The following is a 25,893-nucleotide window of genomic DNA, read 5'->3' as shown; positions in this document are numbered from 1 at the left end:
AATTATGTTTTGAGTAAAGAACAGCCTTCCAGCTTGTATTATTAGGTTTTTTAAATTAAGAGGAGAAAACTATAATTTACGGGGGATATAGATTTTTGAAATAGGTAAAGTAAGAACGAATATGACATACAAATGTATTTCAGTTTTAGGAGTTAAATGGTGGAACAAGCTCAGTGATGAGTTGAAGACATGTCGTTTTTTGTTAAGGTTTAAGAAAGCCTTGAAAGGTGAAATAATGGAAAATTATAAAATATAGCAACAATTACTTTCATCCCATTGATTTTTTAACGTTCATGTTCCATGTAATCTTATTTTCAGTGAATGTATAGAATAGGCAAATATAAGCTTTGGCTTCAGCCTATTCCTTTTTCGGTCATTCTTTTTCTTTTCTTTTTGTGTGTAAATGTGTATGATTGTTAAATATAGAATATAATAGAAAAGAAAGTACTTTATTGATCCCTGAGGGAAATTCAGCACCACAGTTCGCTCACAATAGACACTTAGGTATTTTTTACATGTGAATAATATAAATACAGTCTGTTATAAAGTATTCACATGTGAATAATATAAATACAGTGTATTATACAGCACTATTCACATGTGAATAATATAAATACAGTCTATTATACAGCATTATTCACATGTGAATAATATAAATACAGTCTATTATACAGCATTATTCACATGTGAAAAACATACAGTCTCTTATACAGCATTATTCACATGTGAATAATATAAATACAGTCTATTATACAGCATTATTCACATGTGAATAATATAAATACAGTCTATTATCAGCATTATTCACATGTGAATAATACAAGTAGTCCATCATACAGCATTATTCACATGTGAATAACAGTCTATTATACAGCATTATTAACATGTGAATAACATAAATACAGTCTATTATACAGCATTATTCACATGTGCATAATCTGTACTGTTAAGCTTATCACACAAAATGGTTGATGGTTGATTATGTGACCGAAATAAACATTTCATTTCATGTAGACCACAAGGAAGTGTTTTAAATGTACAAAAAAACCAAAATCATAACATGACCCCTTGAATGTGCCTTATAATCCGGTGGGCCTTTAGTATGAAAAGAGACCTGAATAGACCCGCTCATCAGCAGTGCGCCTTTTATGGTCCGCAAAATATGGTAAATGTTTCGCCACTCCTGTTGAGTGTCCACTGAATGTGGGTGGAGCTTTCCCACGAAAAAAAATAAATGGTTCTTGTTAAGATCACCCCAGTCACACAGCTGTGTGTGATAGGTGTGAAATATGTCTCAAAGTTGCAAAAAAAATAAATAGTCTGACATTTCTGACATTATTTTACCTCCAGTTTGAATGCTGGGTTAAATATCTACTACATGCAAAGGGAGATTACACTAAAAAAGGGGCCTTTTCATGCAAAACCAACTTTTGTTACCTATTGGAACCTGCTGTTGTGTATTTGGGATCTGCATAAGTCCTGACAATTTGAAATCAAAGTCTGGAAGCATTGCGGAGATGGTTACAAAACAATCTTGCCTTCCTCTACTTCCGCCAAACAGTCCGTTTGGACCAATTAGGAACAGCGTATTATCGATATATGGTATACATCTAACCAGCTTTTTTCTCCTACATGTGTTTGTTTAATCTCTAATAAAGCTCACCAAGTCGTCGTCAATTTTCAGATACACCATCCTTGATTTATTTTTCAGTGATTGTTTGAAGCAAATAAATTACAATTACCTCACGGCTACAAGCTCCTCGCAAAATATCTGTCTTTTCCTTCTTCCCAAGGACTGATAAACTGTTCCAAATGGGGGGGGGGGGGGGGGGGTTGGGTTGTCTTTGTCCTATCTGACTCCGGTTTCCATGGTAACTGCCCCTCTGCTGGCTTATCTTGATGATTATTACTGCTCCCAAATACCAGACACCCTCATGTCAGGGCTCTATTGTGTGTCCAATCAACACACTTATTTCATTTGGTGTATGAGTTGGTAGCAATATGTGTAGTTAGCATTAAAAATAATCAAATCCTTCACGCGCGTCTGTAGTAGTTATACAATTGCTGTAAATATGAACATGCAGACAGTAAACGAGAAGGAAGAAAAACAAAGCGTTAATTTATTATAGTATCTGGTAAAAGTAAGAAAAAAAGGGAGAAAGAACATCATAACTAATTACTTTACAAAGTTTAAAAAAGGGTATGAAGACAAACAAAGCTGTGATAAGGTGATCTGCCATCTATTACTGTTGCCTGGTGCAGAAGAGTCTAAAAAGACAAATGAAAAAAATAGTAATCTGTGTCAAAAACATTCTAATGCTTGTTTGGAAAATACTTCCTGGTTTTATGTTGTTTTTCTTTAGTACCTGCGTTTTAAAAATGCTTAATTGTTGTTTTAGTTACTGATCGGGTTTCAACTACTTTTGCCTGGGGAGACACGTTCTTTCATTCAGCCATTACAGACTGGACTTGAATGAGTGAACATCGTGTCCGTGTTTCTGTTCAATATTCCCCCCTCTACAGGTAAAGAAATGTGGTTATTCAACACTTTGCAATGTATTTTTGCTCTCTGTCTGTAAGGTATATACATACATGCTTTAAAGCTGCCAGCGTGTGGATGACCGCGTGTGACTGCGTGTGCGTGCATCTGCGTGTGTGTGCGTGCATGTGCGCGTGTGTGCGTGCGTGTTGAGAGTAGTTTGATGCAGAGATGTATTTTTTTATGTTGTGTAGTCGTTTTCATGAGAGTAGATTTTGAGATGAAAGATTTTGCTCTGCTGTTATTTTGTACAGGAAAATGAAAAGTTAAAAGTCAATGCTTTATCAGTTATATTTGGTGATGATAATTATGCATTTCTATTTGTGTTTACACTAAAGGAGTGTCAGTTCTGATCTGATTAGCTATTGATAAAAATATGATACAAAAATTATATATTTTTACAGATTACATTTCCAGCACAATGCTTTATTTTTCTACTTCTTTCATGTTTTGAATAGAGAAATGTAATGCTTAAAAAAAGAGTAATGTTTAAAAATGTGCAATGTTTAAAAAGCATTGTTTAAAAGTGTATGTTTTTGGAAAATTGCCATTACAGACTGGACTTGAATGAGTGAACATTGTGTCCGTGTTTCGGTTCAATATTCCCCCCTCTACAGGGGTGTAACATTTTGGAGGCACCGCTGGGATCGGGTGAGACGAGGTTCGACTTCTGCCAGCGACAGACGTCCCCAGCTCTCATTCAGTCCCGTTCAACTTACCCAGGGAGGCAGCATCCAGTGACTGAAACGGTGACGGTTGGAGTGTCTACAACACAGCACAAGCAATCTGAGGTGAACTTAAAGCACCAGGAGCGCCATTGCCAAGGTTTAGCACACAAACTACCACTGCAACAGTACACTGAGTCGTTGCCACAGCAATAATGGAGTCAACTGAGCTAGAGACATTGCAGTTGGAACTAATTGGACTTTTATGTAAACTGTCAGCAGACAATCTAAAAGAACTGTGTGTCTCTCTTGCTATTGCTGGAGATGCTCTTGAACATGTGGAAGGAAAAAATAGAGCATCGTTAATTACAATGATGAGTAACCACCTGCAGAGAGAGGAGCTAGAGCAACTCGAGGATATGGGAATGGCAGAGCTCCTCTCCTTCAAAGACGAAGTAGACAAGATCTGTAATAAGGTAGTACCAAAGGAAGAGCCAAAAGGACCTCAAACCCCTATCTCCTGGCACAAAGAATTTAAAATAGCTGCACAAATTGGAGAACCAGGACAAAAGGACCGCCTCACATTTTCCAGCTTAGCCCGACAGATTGAGCATGGCCTTCTCAAAGGTTTCCCAGAGACTGAAATTGTTGATGCTGTCATAAGAGCCATTGTTCCAGGAATGCAGTTACGCAGCTACTTAGAGGGGAAAAGTGACCTCACGTTACCGACTTTGAGAAGAATACTCCGCTGTCATTACCAAGAAAAGAGTGCCACAGAATTATATAAGCAGCTGTCATCTGAAGTCCAAGGCACAAAAGAGACTTCTCAAAACTTCCTCATCCGTGCTCTCGATCTAAGACAGAAGATTCTGTTTGCCTCACAGGAGGCGGAGTCAGGCTTAAGGTACGACCCAGTGCTAGTGCAGAACATGTTCCTTCACTCAGTTATGACTGGCTTGCAGAATGATAATATCAAACGGGATCTCCAGCCATATCTAGAGCAAGCTCGTGTTCCTGATGAACTCCTGTTTGAGAAACTGAATACTGCATGTGCCTACGAAAGTGAGAGGCAAGACAAGAAAAAAATGACAACACCACAGCGACCTGTAGCTGTTCACTCTGACCACACTCCAGCTGAAAAGAAGGAGAAAACAAGCCACAATAAGAATCAAACTGATATTCTCACAGAACTGCAGGAGATGAAAGCTAACATGTCCCTCTTAAAAGATCTTAAAGCTGAAGTGGCTTCCATTAAAGAGTCTATGCAGCAGCCTTCTTACTTCCCCAGACAGCACCCAGATCCATCAGCTGCACCAGACTGCCCTCCACATCAGTCAGCACCTGTTCACTATCACCCACCACAGAGACACTGGGCCACTCCTGCCCCCGCAGCACAACACTGCTATCCTCAACTCAACCAAAGGTTTGGCAATCAATATGCTCCGCCCACACCTGCACCACGCCGTAGAATAAGATGTTATGCTTGCCAGCAGACAAACACTGAAGATTGCATTCACTGCTTCAAGTGTGGCAGTAGTGAACACTTCGCAGCTGGTTGCAGAATGGGAAGATCAGGTCCATTCAGAGGGAGTGGTTTAAAAGGGCAAGGGTCACCCCAGCGGGGCAGGGAGTGACCGTCTCATCAATCGTGCCCCAAGTCTGTGCAAAGTGTGGTGTACATGGAAGAAATGTGAGGCTGAGACAATGTGCAACATGTAAAGGTGTGTTATACTGTTCAAAAACATGTCAACATGAACATAGGGAAGTCCACAGGAATCAATGTACAACAACCTTATGCAATACAGTCCAAACTACACCACAAAAGAGAAAACAGGTCAAAGTCGCTCCACTAGTTGGAAGGAGATATTTAATTGACTGCCATATTCAAGGTCAGCAGGTTAGAGCTCTGTGGGACTCTGGCTCACAAGTGACTGTAGTGAGTGAACAATGGAAAACAGAGCACTTACCACATGTAACATTAAGGGACATTTCTGAACTTCTTGAAGCTGATGAAACTTTAAACCTCATTGCAGCTAATGGGGGAGACATGCCATACACAGGATGGATAGAGGTGACATTTAAATTAGCTTCAGAAGGAGTCCCTACAGCAGAGGTCATCGTTCCCACCCTGATCATTAAAGGTAACAGTCTTTCTCAACCTATCATTGGCTCAAATGTGATTGGACTGATAGTTGCTACTGAACTGCAGCAGGATAATGCCACCAATAAACAGCAGCTAATCAAAACTGTCCAAGCAGCTTTTCCTGGCTTTGGGATGGATCAGGCTGAAGTTTTTTTAGAGCAAATTACTGCTGAGCAGCAACCTCAGGAGTATGTAGTTAAGACGACCAGAGAGCGAGTGCACATCCCCAGACACACCTCTGTAAAAGTAGAGTGTCGAGTTTTGACTGCACCTTTACAAAAGGAGACAACGCTAATCTTTGAGCCTAGTGTTAATCCACAATGGCCAGAGGGCCTTGAGTTTACTGACACTGTTGTGATGTTGAGGAAGGCTGCAAAACCATTCATACTTGTCGACGTGCAAAACCCAACAGATCATGACATCGTGCTCACTGGCAGAACTGTTATTGGGACGGTACAGCAAGTTCAAGCAGTTTATCCAGCGACAGTCTTTGAACGGCCCTGCACCACCCCTCCAGTAACAGTGAGTAATGTGGGAGTAAGGAATGAAAAAGCTTCTGGTGGTGAATGGGATCCCCCAGTCAACTTGGATCATCTCAGCTCACCTGAAAAAGAAAGAGTGAAACAAATGTTAAAAGAAGAGTCAGGCTCCTTCTCAAACTCTGATGACGACATCGGCTGTATTGAGAATCTGCAGCTCACCATCTCACTGAAAGACACAGAGCCAGTGGCCAAGACCTACCTCTCTGTACCAAAACCACTGTATCAGGAAATGAAAAGCTACCTACATGATCTCATCACACAAGGTTGGGTGCGCAAATCAAACTCCCCCTACGCGTCCCCAGTTGTGTGTGTCCGGAAAAAGGAGGGGAGCTTACGACTGTGTATAGACTTCCGTGAGTTAAATCGTAAGACTGTACCAGACCGTCAGCCCATCCCCAGGGTGCAGGACATCATGGATGGCCTGGGTGGCAACTCCTGGTTTTCACTCTTAGACCAGGGGAAAGCCTACCACCAGGGGTTCATGGCAGAAGAGAGTCACCCCCTCACTGCTTTTGTGACCCCCTGGGGTTTATATGAATGGATTCGAATCCCTTTTGGCCTAATGAATGCACCGGCTGCCTTCCAGAGGTGCATGGAAGAATGTCTTGAGGGGGTTCAAGATGATATTTGTGTACCATATCTTGACGATGTCCTTGTGTTCAGTCAGTCATTTGAAAGCCATGTTGAAAATGTCAGAACTGTGCTGAGGCGCCTGAGAGAGAACGGTATAAAGGTGAAGCCGTCCAAATGTGAGATGTTTCGACGAGAGGTTCGCTATCTTGGGCGCAGAGGTGGGACCAAGTTATTGTTTTGCAAGTCACAAGTAAGTCTCAAGTCTTTGCCCTCAAGTCCGAGTCAAGTCTCGAGTCAAGACAGGCAAGTCCCGAGTCAAGTCCAAAGTCAAGACTGGAAAGTCTCAAGTCAAGTCCCAAGTCCTGCATTTTGAGTTTTGAGTCCTTTCAAGTCCTTTTAACCACAGACTAATATATTAACACAGATTGTGTATGCTTTTCAAACGCTGTATTTATTTATTAAAACAAGTGCATTTTAAATTGCAGGAAAGAAAATTGTGCTGACATTGCACTTTATAATAGCACTATTAACCAGTCATTTTAAACATTTGACTCATTCCTTTACAGAATAAACACATTTGAAAAATAAAGTGCAACTGTACTTATTTGTACAAAAGTGTTAACATTGAAAAAACATGACATATAACATAACAAAAAGGTTGTACTTTTTATATGTCAGGGCCATATGCTGCATTGCATTTGCAAAAGACCAAATTAGCCAAGAGTCTGTCAGTCATTTGTGCACGATGGGGGCGTAGTATGATGCCACCATGGCTGAAAACTCACTCCACTGGAGCACTGGAGGCAGGCACTGCCAAGACTCTCATGGCCACTCGGAACAGTGAAGGAAGAGTCTTCATGTTCAATGCCCAGAACAAAAGGGCATTCTGTCCTTCAGCTATGTCAAGGTAGTGACTTAGCTGTAGTGCTGGAGTAGTCCCAACATCCTTCTTCTGTCTCTTGTGGTAAGCAGCAAACAGCCCTTCTCCTTCTCCAAGGTCCCCTTGCTCTTTTTCATCAACAAGAGGCGCAGGTTGCTCAGTCTCTGCAGCATCTTGCAGGATCAATTCTGGTAAACATGTAAAAACAATAGCAGAAACAAGAGACCTTATCATTACCATTTGTGTTGGTGATGCAGTGTGCTAGCCTGAAATACTTAGTTATTGCTGCAGTCAGTTAGATCAGATTATGAGGGAAAAAGTTACATTAGACTCAGTTACATTTACCTTTAACCTGTTGTGCCACCTCTGCCTTGACGTCACGACTGACCAGCACATGGGGCTCCACCCACAACAGAGAAAAGGCTGGATCCAAGACAGCTGCTTTGAGGTAGACTGGATCTGAAAAGGGAGCAGTGATCCCATCTTGTGTCCTGGCCATTTTCACATTGATGAAGATTCCAAGAAATCTTTTGTTCAGGGATGTCTGGAGACTTCTGACCAGGCCGCTCAGAAAACAGACCTGAGGCTTCAGTTTCTCAAGGTGGTGGTTGAGGGACAAGATGGATGGAACAACAGCACTGATTGTGATGACCTTCTCCCCCTGTGTCAAATCAGTTGCTTCTCCAAATGGCTTCAAGATGTCCACCAAATCTTTCAACAGATTCCACTCCCGTGCTGTGAATGACAACTCCCTGTGCCCAGCCTTTTCTAGAACAGCACAGAGCCTTACATGATTGCACTGGAGAACAGCCTTCGCTTGCCTCAGTGTTGAGTTCCATCTTGTGTTGACTGCAGCAGGGATGCCTTTCTGTTCCCCAAATTCAGCATCAAACACATCTTTGAATGTTGTGCTTGTGTGCAGCAGTGAGCTGAGTTTAGATAACTTCGAAAGAGAAGGAGATACCACTTTTGTTTCTTTCAAACCATCTCCCACCACCAGCTGAAGAGTGTGTGCAAAACACTGCAAGCGCTTTTTCTTTGCCATAGCAACATCTACGGTTTGCTGATCTTCCACAGTTAAATCACACCAGAGCTCAGGGTCATCCAGATGATCTCCATCATCGTCATCCTCTTGTTCACTGGGGAAGCACACAGTGAATGCTTTTCGCATGTTAGCAGCATTGTCACTAATAATGTAGTCCAGTTTAGCTTTAATGTTGTATTCATCACATATAGCCTCAAATTTGTCACAGATTCGTTCAGCTGTATGTGAGCCTTTGAAGCGCTCACAAGCCAAGAGATTGGACTTGAGCTGTATCCTCTCTGCCTCTTTGTCCATCCAGTGCACAGTGACACCGAGGAATCCCCTCATCTTTCGGTCAGACCAAATGTCGACAGTCACTGAAACATGGTCAGTGTGGCTCAATTGAGTTATTAATTTTGATCGTCTTTCTTCAGTGAGGTTCTCTGTTTTTGATGTCAGTGTTCTGCGACACACTGGGGTGTACTTGCTGTCAAGTACTGTCAGAAAGTGGCGAAAACTCTTGTTTTCCACAATAGACAGGGGCAAGTTGCAATCAATAATCAAGTCAGACAGTATTGCATTGGTGATAGCTTTCTGCTGTGGATGAGTCATACTGTAATGCCCGACACGATTGTCCAGGAACTGCGAGATTGAAGGCTGTTGTGGTCCATTTGTGATGCTTTTGTTCATCAGGTATTCTTGAAATCTGTAAGCATATTAAACAGATGTCAGAAAATCCCTTATAGCCACATATGAAAAGTACTGAAACTACTCTTTATTACTCATATTATTAATATCAATCTTAACAGTGTGTGTGTGTGGTAAACATTAGGTTACAGTTGCTGCACTAGTCATGTATTTTAAAACTTATTTTGAGTTGAAGGGATAGTTTGGGATTTGTGAAGTGGGGTTGTATGAGGGACTACACGGAAAATGGCGGGCAACCCACTCACAATAGAGAGAAGTAGACAGGCTACCAGCACACGACTTAGGCTTTACATTGCTGTGGATGGGGTCAGCAGCTATTGATTGATTGAAACTTTTATTAGTAGATTGCACAGTACAGTACATATTCCGTACAATTGACCACTAAATGGTAACACCAAATACGTTTTTCAACTGGTTAAGTCGGGGTCCACGTTAATCAATTCATGGTACAAATATATACTATCAGCATAATACAGTCATCACACAAGTTAATAATTGGAGTATATACATTGAATTATTTACATTATGTAAATTTGTATTTTATTTTTATTTTTTTGTCATTAAAAAATACAATCATGTGTGCTTACGGACTGTATCCCTGCAGACTGTATTGATCTATATTGATGTAAAATGTAGGAACCAGAAATATTAATAACAGAAATAAACAACCCTTTTGTGCGAATGAGTGTGAATGATTGTGCCAATGAGTGTAAATGGGGGAGGGAGGTTTTTTGGGTTGGTGCACTAATTGTAAGTGTATCTTGTGTTTTTTTATGTTGATTTGATTTTTTTTTTTTTTAAACTTTTTTTTTTTTTTTTTTAATTTCTTGTGCGGCCCGGTACCAATCGATCCACGGACCGGTACCGGGCCGCAGCCCGGTGGTTGGGGACCACTGAGGTAAACAACCAGCAGTATGTCGGAAAGCTAGCTAAAACGCTACACATATTCATAATATAGTATACATTTTAACTGACCTTTATTTTACTATTTTTAGACTTTTTTTAGGTGGCTAAAATACGCGGTGCTGCTGACCGCAGTCTAACGTTACGTTACTTTGTGTGATATATTGACTAACGTAACCCTGCTTAAAAAAATCACTGAACAAAACGTATGAATAAGGTAGTGAACTACAACAGATTCCCGTGTTTGCAATAACGTTATAACGTTAGCAGTGAGTTTACAGCCTCACTGATTTAACTACACAGCAAATAAAAGTCATGTTACTTAGCCAATGAACGTTAGCTTACATTCAAAACTTACCCTTCTTTGTGCAACTTCAAATGTCGGACGAAGTTGGAAGTTGTTGCCTCTCCATCAGTAATTTTCGAACCGCATGTGTTGCATACTGCAAACCGTTTTGTGTTGACCACCTCGTAATTTTTATACCCAGACGAAATTATTTTAGGTATCATTTTTTGTTCACTGGCGTGTGGTTTGGACATTTCTTCTTCATCGGTTTTCCTGCAATTTGATTGGATGAATGCTGTGGGACGAAAACAACGTAGATCAAATTTGATTGGCTATTGTACTGACAGCACACACGCTTGACATGCAGCACACACGCTGACACACGCAACGCTGATAGACAAGTACACAATGAAAAATACGAAGCGCTCCCGAATAACTTTTTAATCTTTGGGTTTTGGGGAAAGTAGCAAGTCATGTCAAGTCATGTCAAGTCAAGTCAAAAAGCTCAAGTCCAAGTGAAGTCACAAGTCAATGATGTTAAAGTCTAAGTCGAGTTGCAAGTCTTTTTACATTTTGTCAAGTCGAGTCTAAAGTCATCAAATTCATGACTCGAGTCTGACTCGAGTCCAAGTCATGTGACTCGAGTCCACACCTCTGCTTGGGCGGGTCATTTCAGCAGAGGGTAGCAAAATGGACCCTGCTGACACCATAGCTGTCAGAGCCCTAAAAAACAAGCCACCAACCAATGTGGGAGAATTAAGAGCTATCATGGGTCTCCTGAGTTATTACCGTCAGTATATTTGGGATTTTTCTCAAATTGCTGCCCCTCTCTATGACCTCATGAGAACCCCTGCTGATGTACAAAAGACTGACGAACGTGCTAAAAGAACAAGACAGCTTACAAGAAAACACAATGGCGCGCCATCCAACCAGCCCATTGTATGGACAGAAAAACATCAACACTTACTTGAGGAACTGTTGGACCACTTAGTTGAACCACCAATCCTTGCCCTTCCTGACTTTAACAAACCTTTTGTTTTACACACAGACGCTTCCAACCTGGGCCTGGGTGCAGTTTTGTATCAGGAACAGGAAGAAAAACTGCGTGTAATAGCATATGCGTCCAGAGCCCTCACCACATCCGAGAAGAACTACCATTTTCATTCTGGAAAACTAGAGTTCCTCGCCCTTAAGTGGGCCGTGTGTGAAAAATTCAGGGACTATTTGATCAGTTCATCATGCACTGTGTACACGGACAATAATCCGCTCACATATGTCTTGTCTACAGCTAAACTAAATGCAACTGGATGCAGGTGGGTTGCTGAATTAGCGGATTTTCACCTCACCATTCGATACAGGCCAGGAAAAGAAAACGTTGATGCCGACACACTCTCGAGGATGCCATTGGATATTGAGACAATGTTTAAAGACTGTACTGAGGAAATGTCATCTCGTTCGGTACAAGCAGTCGTACAGTCAATTGAGGACCCAAATTCTAACACAGTGTGGTCCATGGCTCTGTCTGCTGAGTGTAAAGACATCAACAAGCCAGAACATCAGCCTCTCTCGCTAGCGAAAATTTGTCATGCTCAGAAGGAAGATAAAAATATCGGCCCAGTGATGGAGTGTTGTCAGTTAAATAAGAGACCTGAAAACAAACAGTGAAAATCATTCAGTGCGCAGAGTAAAAGACTGATGAGTGAATGGGAAAAACTTACCTTGGATGATGACGGCGTCCTGCGTCGAAAAACAGCTACACGAACACAGCTCGTTTTGCCAGAAAAGTACAAAGCAACTGTTCTGAAGGAGCTGCATGATGATATGGGGCACCAAGGGATTGACCGAACCACCTCGCTGGTAAGAGAACGCTTCTTTTGGCCCTATATGCAACAGGACATTCAACACTATGTGGCTCGAAGCTGTTCATGTTTGAAAAACAAGAAGCCCAGCCGAGAGATTAAGGCACCCATAACCAACATTTTCACAACTCAGCCCTTTGAGTTAGTCTCCATTGATTTTCTACATGTTGACCAGAGTGCAGGCGGGTATGAGTACATTTTGGTAATTATTGACCATTTCTCAAGATTTGCCCAAGCGTACGCTACAACCAACAAGTCAGCAAAAACAGTGGCAGATAAACTTTTCAATGATTATGCACTGAAATTTGGATTCCCTCAACGTATCCATCATGATCAAGGTGGTGAATTTCAAAACCAGCTCATAGCACAGCTGAAAAAGACCTCTGGAGTGTTAGGTTCGCGAACAACGCCCTACCACCCTGAAGGAAATGGACAAGTCGAACGTTTTAATCGTACACTCATACAGATGCTGAGAACACTGACAGAAAAAGAGAAATCAAGCTGGAAAGACTCATTGAATAAGTTGGTTTTTGCATATAATAGTACAAGATGTGAAGTCACTGGCTTTTCTCCATTTTATCTTCTTTTTGGGAGGACGCCAAGACTACCTGTCGACATACTCTTCCGACTGACACCAGCAACAGGTACACCTGACCACAGAGAGTACATGCGGAAGTGGCGAAAAGGGATGCAGGAAGCCTACGAAATTACAAAGAACAATGCAAAAAAGTCAGCTGAAAGAGGAAAAAGAAACCATGATCGCAAAGTGAGGAGCTCAGAGTTGGAACCAGGAGACCGTGTTCTGGTCAGGAACTTGACCCCAAGAGGAGGAACTGGCAAGCTACGCAGCCATTGGGAGGAAATTATCCACAAGGTTGTTCGTAGGGTGAATAAGGATGCTCCAGTTTACGAAGTTGTACCGGAACAAGGAAAAGGGAGAGATAACAGGATATTACACCGCAATCTCTTGCTCCCGTGCGATCACCTGCCCTTGGAAGTTCCCCTAAAAGTTGCTAGACCGCAGAGAAAAAAAACGACAAATGAGGGGACGATCAATACTCAGCAAGAGGATGACAGTGATGAGGACTCAGAGAATGACTGGTTTTATTACCTACCTCCACAACCTTCTCAAGATGCACAGCCGCAGACATGTAATGAAGAGGAGCATACTGGCCAGTCGGTAGGCACTGAACCTACAAGAACACATGACAAACAAGGAGAGGAACAGGAAAGACTGCTACAGCCGGAGGAGGATCACAGCAGGATTGATTTGCTGAATAGCGATGAGGCACCTGAGAGACTTGGAATTCTTGGAAATGACCCTGTGCTGCCACCTCTGTCACTCCCTGCACATGAAAGCCACAGTGACAACAGACAAGCACAAGAACGCTCAAGGAGGGAACGACGACTACCAAAGTTATTCACCTATGATGAGTTTGGTAATCCAGCCTGCTACAATATGGATGTCCCAGCCAGATCCATGTACCCAATGCAACATTACGGAGCCTATCAACCAGGGACCCGGTGGCCAGATTATGTTCAGGCCCCCACCTACCAACCTGTGCTTCTGTACGGGTAACCACTCACATGGACTCTTGTGAAACTGAACACATCACACCCATATACATACACATACATTCATGGACTCTTTGACACGCACATTCACACTCACATGGACTTTTGCGAAAACAGAGTGCTCACAAACATACACACACCCCACTACACTCATGGACTTTTGCGAAAACAGAGTGCTCACAAACATACACACACCCCACTACACTCATGGACCGTTGCGAAAGCAGAGTGCTCACAAACATACACACACCCCACTACACTCATGGACCGTTGCGAAAGCAGAGTGCTCACAAACATACACACATCCCACTACACTCATGGACTGTTGCGAAAGCAGAGTGCTCACAAACATACACACATCCCACTACACTCATGGACTGTTGCGAAAGCAGAGTGCTCACAAACATACACACATCCCACTACACTCATGGACTGTTGCGAAAGCAGAGTGCACACAAACACACACATCCTGCTACACTCATGGACTTTTGCGAAAGCAGTGTTAATACACACGCACACTCGTCCTGGACTGTTGAAACAGCTGCGATTTAGAATAGACGTTACCGGTTAAGCGCAAGGACTTTGGGTGGGCCGATTGTCTATGCACGAACTGTTGAGAATCTGAATTGTATACTATGTGACTGCCTTACTCGATGAATGTCGAGGACGACATCTATATTGAGGGGGAGTGTGTAGTAGTTATAAAATTGCTGTAAATATGAACATGCAGACAGTAAACGAGAAGGAAGAAAAACAAAGCTTTAATTTATTATAGTATCTGGTAAAAGTAAGAAAAAAAGGGAGAAAGAACATCATAACTAATTACTTTACAAAGTTTCAAAAAGGGTATGAAGACAAACAAAGCTGTGATAAGGTGATCTGCCATCTATTACTGTTGCCTGGTGCAGAAGAGTCTAAAAAGACAAATGAAAAAAATAGTAATCTGTGTCAAAAACATTCTAATGCTTGTTTGGAAAATACTTCCTGGTTTTATGTTGTTTTTCTTTAGTACCTGCGTTTTAAAAATGCTTAATTGTTGTTTTAGTTACTGATCGGGTTTCAACTACTTTTGCCTGGGGTGACACGTTCTTTCATTCAGCCATTACAGACTGGACTTGAATGAGTGAACATCGTGTCCGTGTTTCTGTTCAATATTCCCCCCTCTACAGGTAAAGAAATGTGGTTATTCAACACTTTGCAATGTATTTTTGCTCTCTGTCTGTAAGGTATATACATACATGCTTTAAAGCTGCCAGCGTGTGGATGACCGCGTGTGACTGCGTGTGCGTGCATCTGCGTGTGTGTGCGTGCATGTGCGCGTGTGTGCGTGCATGTGTGTGCGTGCATGTGCGCGTGCGTGTTGAGAGTAGTTTGATGCAGAGATGTATTTTTTTATGTTGTGTAGTCGTTTTCATGAGAGTAGATTTTGAGATGAAAGATTTTGCTCTGCTGTTATTTTGTACAGGAAAATGAAAAGTTAAAAGTCAATGCTTTATCAGTTATATTTGATGATAATTATGCATTTCTATTTGTGTTTACACTAAAGGAGTGTCAGTTCTGATCTGATTAGCTATTGATAAAAATATGATACAAATATTATATATTTTTACAGATTAAATTTCCAGCACAATGCTTTATTTTTCTACTTCTTTCATGTTTTGAATAGAGAAATGTAATGCTTAAAAAAAGAGTAATGTTTAAAAATGTGCAATGTTTAAAAAGCATTGTTTAAAAGTGTATGTTTTTGGAAAATTGCCATTACAGACTGGACTTGAATGAGTGAACATCGTGTCCGTGTTTCTGTTCAATATTTCCCCCTCTACAGGGGTGTAACACGTCCACCATTTTGAGTCATGCACACGCATCTTTTATAAAAAGATGGATTTTCCGGAAAAAATTATTTAAATTGCGGGCTTGGTACCTACTATCAATGGAAATTGAGGAGACAATGAAACAGTAAGTAATAACGGTAGGTTTAAAAAGGGTGAAATATACGTTATCAAGGATTGCTCGAGTTGTTGTGTAGCTAGCTTAGCCTTCTACTGTAAGACAATAGCAACCTTCCTCTGGCAAAATAATGATTTTCCTAAGAACTTATTTTGATTGAATCAGTCCCTACTGTGTTTGGTAATGGACGAGTAAGTTATATAATCAGCTATTACGTTAGCGAAGTAGCTTGTAGCATGGCTGATAGCCTTTAGCACTTATTGTTTGCAACTAGAAGCAGCTGTAAGCGGAGCTATTTACATGATATAGAATTTTAAAAAGCCAGTTATTGTCAATATACACATGTATATGTCCAGGATGTAGCATTAGGACGTTTAAGACACAGTAGATTTTTAATCTAAGTTAGCATTTAGTTCCAGACCAAAAAAATATTGACATGACCCCTTAAACAAGCAGAAAAAGTTTCAAACAAACAAACAAAAAATACTTTAAAATATTTTTCCTAGATCTTTAAACTTTCAAACGGGTCAATTTGACTCGTAAGTTTGGTTTGACTTACCGTGAGGCCGCTATTAGCCATCATGCTGTACTGCAGGTGTCAGGAACTGCTGGTGACGAACCCCAAGATGCGGAGATGGCAGGTGTAGCGCAGGAAAACATGACTTTAAGGTCAACAATGCAGTGAAAACAGGAACCAGGAGACAGGCAACAGTATACAGGATACAATCATAGAGCACTCACTAGAGGGCGAGGCAGGCAATTGCAACCAGGTGTGCAAGGCTGCCAATCAGGGACAGGTGAAGGAAACGAGCGATCAGGGAGACATGCAGGAAATGGAACCAAAATAAGAGCGCTGACAGGAAATAAACACAAAACACAGAGGAAAACCCAAACATAACCGAAGTGTCAGTGACAAGGTGTGTAATGCCTCAGGAGCTGCTTCTTTGCCTCCGACCCGTGTCACGTGACTGGAAACCTGACACCCGATTGGCTGGTTTGGTGACACCACCAATCACTTCAGTTTTAATTCACAGGAAGTGGGTCTTGATTTTGGAAGCAACACATTTTTCCGCACTGTTTTTTTGGCACTGACTTTTACAACAATACTTTTTTTTTTAAACAAGCATTCTGCACGCAAATTTTAATTAATGGGAATTGTCAGCAAAATCTATGAGAGATGACAACGACTTTGGGACAAAAGATTATCCAGAACCTTGTATTTTTGAGCAAAACTATACGGGGGAGAAGCTGCAAGTTTTAGAAGCGGCGTGATGAGCAGATCCAGCAAGTAGCAGCATTGCTAAGTGCTAAACAAGAACTACAAACTACGAACATAATAAAAAAATCACTTACTGTACAATGTCTGCTCTCACTGGGATGCTGACTGATGGAATATTAATATATTCATGTTTACATAAAGAATTAATCATAATACTCAAGCAGGTAAAAAAAAAAAATTTTCATGTCTTTCTCACCATTTCCAGGTCGAAGTTGAATGTCAAAATTGAACAACTTCTCGGTTTAAAGCCACAACCTTCTACTGTACAAGTGAGAGGCATCATTTTTAAATCTAGAGCTCCGAGGCGATGCAGCAACTCACCGGCTCAGTATGTCAATAGCTGCATAAGCTAGTTAGCTCTCTTCGATCACGACGCCGCTAAAAGTTGTTCCTCGGCATTAGCGCTTACAATGACAATATCGCTATTACTTGGTTAATGTTCAGGTCCCAAGATGTAAATGCAAAAAACTACAAAATTAGAATGGCGGCCGGATATGATGTATACTTCCTGTTTCCGGTTTAGACCATGCCCACTTCCGGGGTCATAAATCATTCCCCCACTACCCCTCCCTTAACTAGTGAGACCATTAAAACAATCCCTCGCAGCCCCCGCTGACCCCCCTTTATAGGAACTACTCCATTCTTCTGTCAGCCACCTCGTACTTGCCGTCCATCCATCATCTACCGCTTGTCCCTTTCTGGGTCGCGGGGGGTGCTGGATCCTATCTCAGCTGCATTCGGGCATATATTAAAAATTAGAATGCATAAATAAAGATAAATGTGTTTACTTGTCTGACATAGATATGGACTGCGAATGATAGAATTGTTTTTTTTTTAAAAAAAAGCACAGCTCCCCTCTAAAGGTGCTGATTTCATACAACAGGAATATACTGTACAAGTAAATTATTCTGGGGGACACATTTCCAGACTTCTCTCCCGTCACTATTAGTCTTTTGTGTGTGTTACGGAGAACCAGCGTCCTCTACAGAAGACATTTGAAGGTTTTATTTTGGCAAACTTACTCTGCTGTTTTCAATGACTTTTTACAAAGTAGCTGGTCAAAGATCACTTCATTCAAGTTTTTTTAAAACTGAACTCACAAGTCACCAGTTGAATAGCCCAAATTACAAAAAAAAAGAGGACCTATAACGGAGCCTTGATGAACACTACTAGGACACCTAAGTAAATAGAACAAACGACTACAGACTGCATCTGAATTAACAAGCTACAGTAGAAACTTACAACTATAACTGCCAAAAAGGAGAGGACTTAAAGAGGTGCCCTGAGGAACGCCTCAGTTATGTAAATCACAATGTTTGGGCCCCAGTGTTCTATGTTTGCTAGCAAGGGTAAAATGGCAATGCAAGGATCTGCCAATGTGTTTACCGTGGTCCAAGTTCCTCTATTCAACAGGAGCACTCTCGTCTTTTTAGGGATTTGCTGCAAGAATCTTCGTCTCCCAGGTTTTTAACTGAACCTGGGGGCCTGTGTGGTGTCATTATAAAAGTTACAAGGCAGGATACTGAAGAATTAAGCTTAAGAATGTTGTATTAAGAAGGCACATTATAATGGAACTGAAAATACAGCAAGGCAACTTGTGCAATTGTACCAAATAAGGCTACAGTACATATAACATTTGTCTTCAGCTTCCATGGAACATCACATAATTGGTGCAGTAAATATCGACTATAGTGAAGAAAATAGAAAAAGATTGAAAATGGTTTCTACTACATTTCTAGAAGTCTGTCAGCCATCCATTGCACTTCAAAACGTTTGGCCCGTGAGGAATGTAAACATGATCAAGTGACAAGGCAGACTTCAAGAAGGAAGGCCCTTCCCTCTCATCCTATTTGCCTTCGGCTGCGCTCTTGCTTGATGGCGTTGATGAACTTCCAGGTTTCCACACAGTGACAAAGGCAGATCTCAGACGGGAAGTGTTTCTCCAGGTCAGGAAGAAAGTCCAGGTCTTTGCGCACCATGTACGCCTCCAGAGAGTCCTTCAGGCTTGTAAGAGACAAAAACAGGACCTTTAATTCAAGAACGAGGATCTAGCTGACGCAAAAATAAAAGCACCTGCTTGACTTAAATATGCAATTTATGTTTAAACCGATAATTCTACAGTCCTAATCCAAGGTAGAGCAAATATTATCATCATACTGTCAAAATAAAAACATTTGATTTCCAAAAGAGATCAGCACTGTCATCTAAAATGTCTTCATGCTTGTTTGCCGAAGCAACTGGTTAAAAGAAGAGTAAATGCAGACATAAATGTACTTTGAGTTATGTTTATGGATGCGTTTAGTACTTTATTATTATTATTATTGGTATACATCAAAACTTTCTTTTTGCATTATTATTGCAGAATTCACACTGTTACCAAGTTTTAATCAACGAAATGTTGTACATTCAAGTTTTTCGTGTGACATTCTGACAATAAAACTGCATTTGTGTTCAAATATTAATTTATATTCATGTTAGAAATTACTATGTGAGCAAGTTATTCACTGCGAATAATCACAAAAATCACGAAAGATTAATCTGATTGTACAAATTCATCGTTTGACAGCACTAATACTGTACATAACAGTAGCAGTAGGTATTGTGTAGATCCATACAAATGCAATATTTTGTCACATCGTGCATAACTGCAGCAAGTACCAGTTGTCGTTTATCAGGAGGCAGTCCTTCATTTTTAAATATTGTTTTAACAAAGTGCGAGCTCGACTTAAGAGTGCCCAACTTGATTGTTTTGAGACATATTCCATGAGTTTGTAAACAATACGGTAACCAAAACGACCAAACTTGTTTTCGTAGTACAAAGAACAAGAAAAAGAAAAATAACAATCTAATCACTGTAGTATCGTTTATACACTGATACACAGTATCGATAGTATCGACATCTGGATTGATCAGTCCGACTTTACATTGTAGCTTTAGCTTCTTGTGTCGCCCTGCTCAGTTTGTGTGTGTGTAGCATGTTTAGCCATTCATCTTTCTCTAGCCCTCCATAATGGTACTTGAAAGAAAGTTTCTTTTATGTTAGGGTGGTGAGGATTAGCACCTAAGAAGCAACTTTGCGCTGTGGATAGACAATAATTACATAATTCCATCCATCCATTTCCTACCGCTTTTTCCCTTCGGGGTCGCGGGGGGTGCTGGAGCCTATCTCAGCTACAATCGGGCGGAAGGCGGGGTACACCCTGGACAAGTCGCCAGCTCATAATATTTTTAATAAATATTAACATCTTGATAAATAATACATTTGAGCCGGTGTTCTGCAAGACATGCACCCTCTTGGAATTCATGCAACCCATGCAAGTGTGTAACAAGGGATAATGAAATGCAATTTCACAGGGGAAATTGTTCCACACAGTAGCTCAGCTACAAAGGATGGAAAGGGTAATGATGGAAAGGATAATGCAGGTATAAAGTAGACTAAAAATGTACCATAGTTGCAATATAAAATATAACATATATGTTATATTTACATATTATATATACAGTATATAATATATACTGATATATTATATTATTATATTATATTTCTATAACGATGGGATAGATTGATTTGTATTCCTAAGATACAAATATATCGATCATATTTCCATCTAACATAATTTTGAAAGATAATTAATCAATTTAATCGACACTAGATTTAAACGTTATATGAGTCTGCCGCCCGTCTGTGGTGTCATGGCCCCACGTCATCAAAACACTTTGGCAGATATCAGGAGGTGAACAAGAAGTAAACAAGCCACCATTGTGGAAATACTTAGGGCCTGATTTCTAAGATCCAAATACCACACGCATACAAAAAATAAATTTGCTGGTGCTATGAGGCATGCTGCGTGTGATCTACTAAAATTGCGTGTGCAAATGAACAGTGGTGCAGAGCGCCTTATTTAAATGAGGATTTTGCGTATATACAAGACTTTTACCACAGAGACACTTGATTATTTGCTGCACGTTCATGTCATCATGTTCCTACCTGTGTGGGATGTGTTTAACCAGCAGCATACATCTATAATCTGTAACACCTTTTCTGAATCGCAAACCAGACAACAGAAACCTATGCACACTGACAACGCCGCATTTGTGTGTCTGGAATGAATCGAACGCAAGAAAAAGCATAATGGAAGACATCTTTTCATGTATGAGGGATATTAAAGTAATATATTTCCTAAATTAAAAAAACTAACAACATTTAAAAAAAACACCGACACCAAAATGCATCAATTGAATTAATTTTAATCAGCTCCTTAAGTCATCCAGCAGCTATAAAATTATAAAAATAAATTGCTGAATAGACAATATGTCTAATATTTTTTATTTTTCTCAACCCAAATATGTTGACATACATGCGTAGGACAGAGGATTCTCGTCTGTCCACCGTCTATCTGTGCAGCGCGAGCAGGGATCCTGCAGCTGTGTGTAAAATTGTTCTGACATGTGCTAAATAAAAAGTCAAATAGTGCTTGCAAAAAGATGAGTGTTGATAAATCACATTGCGCATGGTAAATGTTTTTTTTTGCATTTTCTCCCAGTATTGTGGGCATTTTGATGATCTACATATATTTTGCATAATAATGAAAACAGAGATGCAAAAGCACGCCTTATTTTGCACGCTTAACAGAAGCAATTCAATTGGCATATGTTTAGTTGATCAGCTCTGCGTGTGCTATCAAGTTTGCACGTGTTTAAGTACACGCAAACCTTTCGTAAATCAGGCCCTAAGGCTTTTGCAAAGACACACGTTCTTAAGAAGTCGCTCACTGTTTGTAGGATATGTAGAATATAATGGCAACAGAAAAAAGTAACTTGTAAATCTACTGCTAATTCAGCCTAAAGATAAGTTGGTTGCACTTTATTTTTGATATTAATATTTTATTATTTTATGTTAAAAAACAAAAGCAGAAGTATAAGGTAAATCTACTGTTAAAATGTTGGTTGCTGTACTTTTATTGAAAATGTCTTGAATATTGAAAATGTGAACAGAACTTGTTTCCTCTTGTTAAACCAACCTAAAGTGTTATTTTCACTTTATTCAAATAAGGTGTGAATATATTAGTAATCAATTGTTGTACGTACGTATGTTTACTTGCTTGTTTGTATCCACAATTAATTTATACTTAATTCCCTTACAATAAATAACAGGAATATAGGAAAGTTCACCTGCAGTGTCCAGTATCCACTATTTATTTCACAGTCACACTACTTGATTTTTTTTACTAAAAAGTTACTGAATCGATTTCAACTCGCTGAAATCCTTCTAAAAAATAAAATAGTCCCTGAATCATATCGGCAACCTCAAGTTATGATTTGAATTGAATCGTTGTTAAAAAGACTTGTTACAACCCCAGTAATTGCCTGAGCACGCATCCCTTTTGAAGGAATCTTTCACGCGAGTACAATCTTTAGCATGTAAACACTCGTAAACAGCTGCGGTAAAGAGCAGCTGGGCTTGGCAGCTTATCAGCCGATCAGTTCAGAAAGGCAAATATCAGACCAGATCATCTGTACTTATTAATTTAATTTTTAATAACAACATGATAATAATTTAATCCAAAATTCAGAAGTTTTAGGCCGTCATCACAAAGCTTCAAGGAAATCGATTGGTTAATTTATGGTTAGTAACAGAAGTACAAACACAAAAGTGGATCTTGCACGATGAGATTAAAAAAGTACCTCCACTCTGGCTTGAAGTCATCTGGTGCTTTGGGATTCTGAAGCTCCAGGACTAGGAACTCATGCAGCTCCAACAAGAACGTGTCAGTGCTGCTCTTAGAACAGAAAGCAGTCAGTTGTTCGCGCACATCCTCACCGAGGTCCTTCTTGTACACTTCACAGACTCTTTCGAAAGGATCCTGGGGGGGGAAAAAAATAAGTGTGAACTTGAAGAGCCAACTGCAGACTACACTAAAATTACAGTGAAACCTCAACATTGGAACACCATAAAAGTACTGAGTCTTAAAAGTCAGAAGTTTAAGGTAGAACCATCTTCATGTTGGACTTCCACACAATTGACCAAATTCCGAGCGCTCAATTCTTAAACTATTAGACACATATTACAAAACGTGTCTTCGGTACCTCTTCAACGTGTTGATGAACTTCCTCATTCCATTAACAGTAGCGTTGGGAAAGTGTCTCAAAACTATTGAAAGATACTCTATGTCTCGAAAATATGGCTAAGTCAACCTTAAGTCCACAATAACCGTATAAATATTAGTATTGTCGGTACATTTCCCCTTCTATTGATGGATGAATTTTATGCAAATTAGCCATACACATAATGTACCTCTGTCCTGTCTGCTTAGTACAACATGTGACCATGACTCAATAATAGAAGAATGGACCACTTGACCCTACACCCAGCATCATTCTTTTATGGATTCTTCTTCCATCCATCCATTTTCTACTGCTTGTCCCTTTCAGGTTCGCGGGGGGTGCTGGAGCCTATCTCAGCTGCATTTTTTTATCATTAATAGCTGTTACTTTTACATGTTTGGCTGTGGATAATTTTTTTAATGGTGATCAATTATCCATCCGTCCATCTATTTTCTACAGCTTGTCCTTTTCGGGTTCGCGGGGGGTGCTGGAGCCTATCTCAGCTGCATTCGGGCGGAAGGTCGGGTACAAATTAATTTATTTTATTTTGGAAGGCAAACATTTTAAAGGAATCATATTATGCAAAACCAACTTTTTTTTACTTGTTGGTACCTGTTTTTGTGTATTTGGGATACCCATTATTCCTGAAAATTTGACATAAAACCATGCAAGCATGGCTGAGATATTTATAAAACAATCTTGCCTTTCTCCAAACTTGCTCCAAATGAGCGCTTTGGACTTTGAGACGATTGTGATGTATTTTGCTTTCGTTAGGTCAACGGGTATCTCCATATATGGTAGAAGTTAACTCAAAGAGCTTAGCGTGAGTCCGCCATTTTTATCCAAATGTAGTCCAAAGTTGTAGTCAGTAAATTCCTTATGTCTCTGTATGCTCTTGTTGTGGGGCAGACAAGTTTGTACATTGCACATATAGTATATACTAAAATACTTTGCTGTTGCCATTTCTCATAAAAAGTACTAACTTAAATCTAAGCAGTTGAAGGGGGCTTTGACTGGAGGAGAGATTCGCACGTAAATAAGACCGCCCACAAAATGGCGCATTCTCAAGAGACAGTCAGAAAGCGACTTGAAGAAGGTCTGTAAAACATAATCTTTGCAAAATTTTGACCAAAGAACCACAATTACATGTTATGTAGACCACAACGAAGTGTTTTAAATGTAGGGAAAAAATCCAAACATGCCCCCTTTCAGGTTTTTATATGTATTGTATTGACTTTGAACATTACCTTTTTGAGGATCAGCATATTGTCTGATTTGAGAGAGGTCAGCAGCTGCCACAGTACAACACAATGCTTTAAAGAGAACAGGCTCAGGACCTGCGACACACAAAAGAAGTTACGATTAAACAAATCTGTCCAGAGAGGAAGTGGGTGAAAAGGCACGACAATAAAAAGAAGCAACACTTCGGAACAGCCGACCTTGAGGATATGCTCAGAAATCTGGCTTCCCATCTGGAGCACCTCCTCCAGGTAGGAGGACAGCTGCATGTGAGGGTCTCCCCCAGCCACGGCAAGGAAACCGAGGACCAATTCCAAAGTGGAGAGGGCCTCACACGCCTCGCTGTAGTTGTGCAGATCCCTGGCCAGATCCAACGCAGTCAGAGCCGGGAGAGTCTCCTGTCGGCACACAAGCAGTAAAAAATCAGGAGAGGAACAAACGATGTGACACCTTAAACACGGGAGCGATACTCGCTTGTTTGACTTTTTCTCTGACGTCTTTCAGGATGATCTGGTAGTTGCGTTCGTGCCTGTTCACAAGTGTTGGGATTCCCTGCGAGGAAAAAAAAAAAAAAACAGTCAGTGGAACCCTGTCTTTTTGATTGCGCTTGGTGCCATGCACTCACATTCAGATAAATAAGCGGTTTGCCCAGGAGAACGCGGGAGATAATCTGCATCTGGATCTTAGGTAAATCATATTCGTGAAGGGTCTCCTGGCCCCGCTCTATGCTGTACTGGGAGTTGGAAAGAATCATTGACATGATGTCCCTCTCCAGCTCATAGTGGATCACATGCAGGTCAGTCAAATCTGCAGGGCTGACTTTGTAGCTGGGGGACAGGAAGGAGAAGCAGAAATGTTAATATAAAATTAAAAAATATAGCATGAAAGCTCAATAATAAGGTTGACTGAATCAAATATACAGAATGTCAAAGACTACGAGAAGCAAACCTGGTTTGGAACACTTCACACAACACAGATGTCATAACGTCATCAAAGCTAACCTTTAAGCAGTCACACAAATCATCAGCATTTTGGAACAGGGATGGGTGATAGAAGAAAGGTAAACAATTCAATAAATCTTTATACAGCCTAAGGCACACCTGTGCAATAACCATGCTGTTTAATCAGCATCTTGATACGCCACACCAGCGAGGTGGGATGGGTTGTCTTGGCAAAGAAGAAGTACTCACTAACAGATTTAGACAGATTTGTGAACAATATTTGAGAGGAAAAGGTCTTTTGTGTATATAGTAAACGTTTTGGATCTTTCAGTTCAACTCGTGAAAAATGGGAGCCAAAACAAATGTGTTGCGTTTATACTTTTGTTCAGTGTACACACACACACATATACAGTATATATATACACATATACATTTATTTAGGGGTATGAGATATATTCTCGATTTTTTAATCCGATCTTTTAAACATTCAAAAACCTAACTATGGTTTTTACATGTGTTTAAAAAAATCCATGCAATAATTAGTTTTTTAGTGCATGTAAATATATCAAGTGTGTGTATGGGGGCCTAGAATTAGGTGCTACGTCACTGAGGAGGAGAATACTTTTCTTCTGACTGCAAAACTCATCTTCACCCCTATCCTGGTATGGTCAAATAGCTCCATCTT

General features: G+C 40.4%; 3 protein-coding genes across 4 annotated transcripts in view; all 3 read right to left on the bottom strand.

Moving 5' to 3' along the window:
* The window catches only part of LOC133642854 (uncharacterized), an 88,772-nt gene extending 72,441 nt beyond the window's left edge, over positions 1-16,331 (bottom strand). The window contains exon 1 of the mRNA XM_062037268.1: positions 16,204-16,331. The gene's annotated coding sequence lies outside the window, so the exon portion shown is untranslated. The remainder of the gene's footprint in view (positions 1-16,203) is intronic.
* On the bottom strand, positions 7,142-8,391 carry LOC133642314 (zinc finger BED domain-containing protein 4-like). Its single transcript, XM_062036434.1, has 2 exons — positions 7,688-8,391; positions 7,142-7,530 (listed from the first exon to the last, which is right to left on the bottom strand). Exons 1-2 carry the CDS (start codon positions 8,385-8,387, stop codon positions 7,244-7,246), a joined length of 987 nt encoding a protein of 328 aa, XP_061892418.1. The 5' UTR covers positions 8,388-8,391; the 3' UTR covers positions 7,142-7,243.
* Positions 16,332-17,909: 1,578 nt separating the features above from the next.
* rnf213a (ring finger protein 213a) overlaps positions 17,910-25,893 on the bottom strand; it is an 80,875-nt gene continuing 72,891 nt past the window's right edge. Inside the window, exons 62-67 of one of the 2 annotated variants that reach the window (XM_062036838.1) lie at positions 24,893-25,094; positions 24,742-24,819; positions 24,468-24,665; positions 24,276-24,365; positions 22,609-22,787; positions 17,910-18,927 (exon numbers count right to left, since the gene is read on the bottom strand). In XM_062036838.1, coding sequence (XP_061892822.1) covers positions 18,765-18,927; positions 22,609-22,787; positions 24,276-24,365; positions 24,468-24,665; positions 24,742-24,819; positions 24,893-25,094 — 910 coding nt within the window. In that variant the 3' untranslated portion in view covers positions 17,910-18,764. The remainder of the gene's footprint in view (positions 18,928-22,608; positions 22,788-24,275; positions 24,366-24,467; positions 24,666-24,741; positions 24,820-24,892; positions 25,095-25,893) is intronic. The other variant, XM_062036837.1, reaches the window with a different exon arrangement.

This window comes from Entelurus aequoreus, linkage group LG25 (assembly GCF_033978785.1).
Source record: "Entelurus aequoreus isolate RoL-2023_Sb linkage group LG25, RoL_Eaeq_v1.1, whole genome shotgun sequence".
Taxonomy (NCBI): Eukaryota; Metazoa; Chordata; class Actinopteri; order Syngnathiformes; family Syngnathidae; genus Entelurus; species Entelurus aequoreus.
This window is presented reverse-complemented; position numbering and strand designations above follow the sequence as displayed.